General features: G+C 39.4%; 1 protein-coding gene across 1 annotated transcript in view; it reads left to right on the top strand.

Moving 5' to 3' along the window:
* Positions 1 to 1,565: 1,565 nt before the first annotated feature.
* Positions 1,566 to 3,345, top strand: part of SARC_10459 (hypothetical protein) — a gene marked incomplete at its 3' end in the record, with an annotated part of 16,135 nt that continues 14,355 nt past the window's right edge. Inside the window, exons 1-2 of the mRNA XM_014295498.1 lie at positions 1,566 to 1,931; positions 3,096 to 3,210. Coding sequence (XP_014150973.1) covers positions 1,758 to 1,931; positions 3,096 to 3,210 — 289 coding nt within the window. The remainder of the gene's footprint in view (positions 1,932 to 3,095; positions 3,211 to 3,345) is intronic.

Raw genomic sequence — 3,345 nt, 5'->3', positions numbered from 1 at the left:
CATACATATATATATACATACATATATATATATACATATATATATATATAACGTAATATCTATATGTACGATCTAAATAAAACCAGCCAATATGGACAGCTAGTAGCGGCCAAGCAGTGTGATATTAATGAAAAGTATTGTAAATACTTGCAACCACGATTCATCCTTTGTAAACCGTCAATAGCTATTTATAAAAGGCTGTCTGCTGCGATTATGTGTACATATACGATAATTATCATCATAGTAATACTGCTGCTATAATGAGCAAATAACAGACTAAAAATTGTCGTTCAAGAAGCGGAATCCTGCGAGTATATGCACAAATGCGATGATTATCCCCATTGCAGGACTGTTTCTTCGGCGTTGATGGAATTGTTCACACATAGCAGAAAATACGCAATACCTATACTTGAGTCAACACAGTTAGTTATGTATCTCTTGGTACCTAGAAGACCCTATCATCAGACACGAATTGTTTTCGGATGGATATGTAGACATACAAACACGATGAATGCAGCAGCTCAAGTATAGCAGGGCTATCTCACAATATTGAATACATGCCACCATCGGTGTATTGTAATTTACCCGAATTCCTTGGCTAATCCACGCAGGCAGTCTCTGTCCTCGATCCTTTGGAACAGTTGTTGATACACCTCTTCCTTCATATTGTGTTATCAATAGGCAATTGGTGTAGCTAGCAGTCAATCTACTTTACATTGGCATGAAGCACTTTCGACGTCGACTCAGATACCTATGTGTAACCGCCCTTTTGATAGTTATCACGGCTGTAATCATAGGCATTGCTATGTATCTCGATTTAGTGACCTAACAACCATATCTATACACAATAAACGCTTATATTTATGTATTGGCCTCACTGCCATCACCTCTTGCATACTCTCTATGATGTGCTTAAATTGCTATAGTGCTTTCTTCCGTGTACGCGCAAAAACCCTAAACCCTGAAAAAGTATTCCCGCTTTTTGGCGCGACAACGGAGCGGATCTGTTTTAAATATTCACGGCGCCTCTGGATTTGGGTCTCTGCTAAACTTTAAAATTTACGATTTCCGCTACGACAAACCTGATTTCTGCTCGCGACCCTAATCCAGAGGGCCATGAAATATTCTGTATCGAAGCAGAAGAATCAGACGACAATTCTGAAGCATTTGATTGGACATGCAACTGCGTTACGATCGGCTGAGTGACTAATCCGTTAAAGGAGTCCGATTGAAAAGTGTAACGTAATCCCCTATTATTCGATACAAGTAAACTTTTAAACGTTTATATCCTCCAAAAGACTGGGCACAAAAACCTATTCTTCTAACTGTTTGGAGTTATTATCGCTAGGAGCACCGACACATATATCAAATGCATCCGTACATATCAATAGGACCATCGCGTTATAACGTTGAAAATAAACGTATACTACCTCAAAGCTATTACGTTTTAACGTGCAAAGCTCGTGACTTTTTTTTTGAGTTTCATTGGGTGTAGTATATGTATTTATTTAGTCAAGATATAAGACTTGCGGCCGTGGAGTGGTGGATTCGAGTTGCGTGTATATACCGCATACATATAAATAAGCAGATAGGTATATGATATCAACAGTATGTAACATATTTATTATATAGATGTATTGTAGTGTGTAGTGTATAGTTGGCAACAAAGATACATACCAACCTTATACACCAGCCACGGTCCGCATTCAGACGCATTACACTTCACACAACACCAACATATACTTCACTGGATCACAATGGGACAGTTGTTTTCCAACGATCATGTGGTGCCTGAGCACTATCAGGGGGTTGATCACGTGCGTAAAACAGTATATCCCGCTGCCACAGATCTCACACGATGGTCGCTGGAGGTCAAGGAGGGGCGACAAGTGTGGAAGTACTTGGCCGAGAATGCTGGAGACGATGAGAAGGTATGGAATGAAGTTTCAGTCTTTGCTTGTTTGTATGTTCGTGTGAACACGTTAGTGAGGTTCAATATCGTGTGTTTTGCGGTGTTGAACTGTTGAAAGGCGCGGAATCATCTCACGTATGCCAGTATTCGATAGAGGATACCTGAACTATAGGAAGGTAATAGAGGGTTCCTTCTTGCCCTTGTAGCCGAGTGTGTGTGTGTTCCTGAGACTATATAGCAAGTCTCTTGCTATTATCTGAATATGTTGATGCATGATACTTTCATATATCATGCAATATGGCCCGAGGAGGTGAAAATAAGACCCGAACACGAAAGTAATTTGCATAGCACACGGATAGATGATGAGATATAGAATATATGTGCGGGTCTATTGTCAAACTGTGGGTCTTTTTGACGTATCAAACGTTGGTTCCTATACATAACTATGCTGGATGCCTTACGCATTTAACATACAGTATGTAGGGATGTCAAGCCTTGTTATTCAGCGGGTCTCCGCGGGTTGAGTGTAGTGTGTTTATAGTAGTAGTAGATCGTAAATGTGAACATCCCAGAGAGTCTGAGCCGATCCGAAGAAGGACGTAAACAATGGAATACATAGGCAGACCTACTGTACATCAAGATTAAGGCAAATGTGGGTGTGTATTTGTTTGTTTTTGAGATTATTTCAAATGTGGGTGTGTATTTGTTTGTATGTAAGATAATGACAAATGTTGGTGTTTATTTGTTTGTATGTGGGTGCATTGTCTGGTACTGAAAACCTCGCGAGTTCAGTATCCTCAGGGGTCACGCACGGCGCTATTAGTATGTGTATATAGTGTTGATATGAACGACGAAAACGGGCAGTGAGCGGGTGTCTGGCTTAGGTTCACCGAACAACCAATCACATACAAACGAGGTCTGTAGTAGTCTGTTCAACATTGAGCCAACTTGTTTTCGAGTGGTTTTGAGACTGTACCGCTTTTGCCACTCTGATACCGCTTTTGCCAACCGTGTATGATATAGTCTAACTTCCCATAAAAACATTCATTTCATGTATGTAGTTTTATGGGTTTGTTACAACTCTAATACCGCTTACTTCAGCCCCGAATACATGTATATGTTAGTCTCACTCACCACAGAAACATTGAACTCACCTTTTTAATCACCCATTCATACCTCACAGCAAAATCCGACCGCGTCAAAATACCATGTTGGCCTGGATATCAGTGCTGATGTGCCTACATTATCAACACCCAAAACTGTAGAGGATGCTTTGTTCAACGCCGTCTCTTTCTTTGGTCCGTGCATTTACAACGTTTTATGTTTCTATGTTAATATATATATATATATATATATATATATATATATATATATATATATATATATTATATATATACTACTACTACTATTAGTTACGTTAGTTTAGTTAGTTA

Source organism: Sphaeroforma arctica, assembly GCF_001186125.1.
Source record: "Sphaeroforma arctica JP610 unplaced genomic scaffold supercont1.1258, whole genome shotgun sequence".
Lineage (NCBI taxonomy): Eukaryota > Ichthyosporea > Ichthyophonida > Sphaeroforma > Sphaeroforma arctica.
The sequence above is the reverse complement of the archived record's forward strand: the minus strand, read 5'-3'. Positions and strand labels throughout refer to the sequence as shown.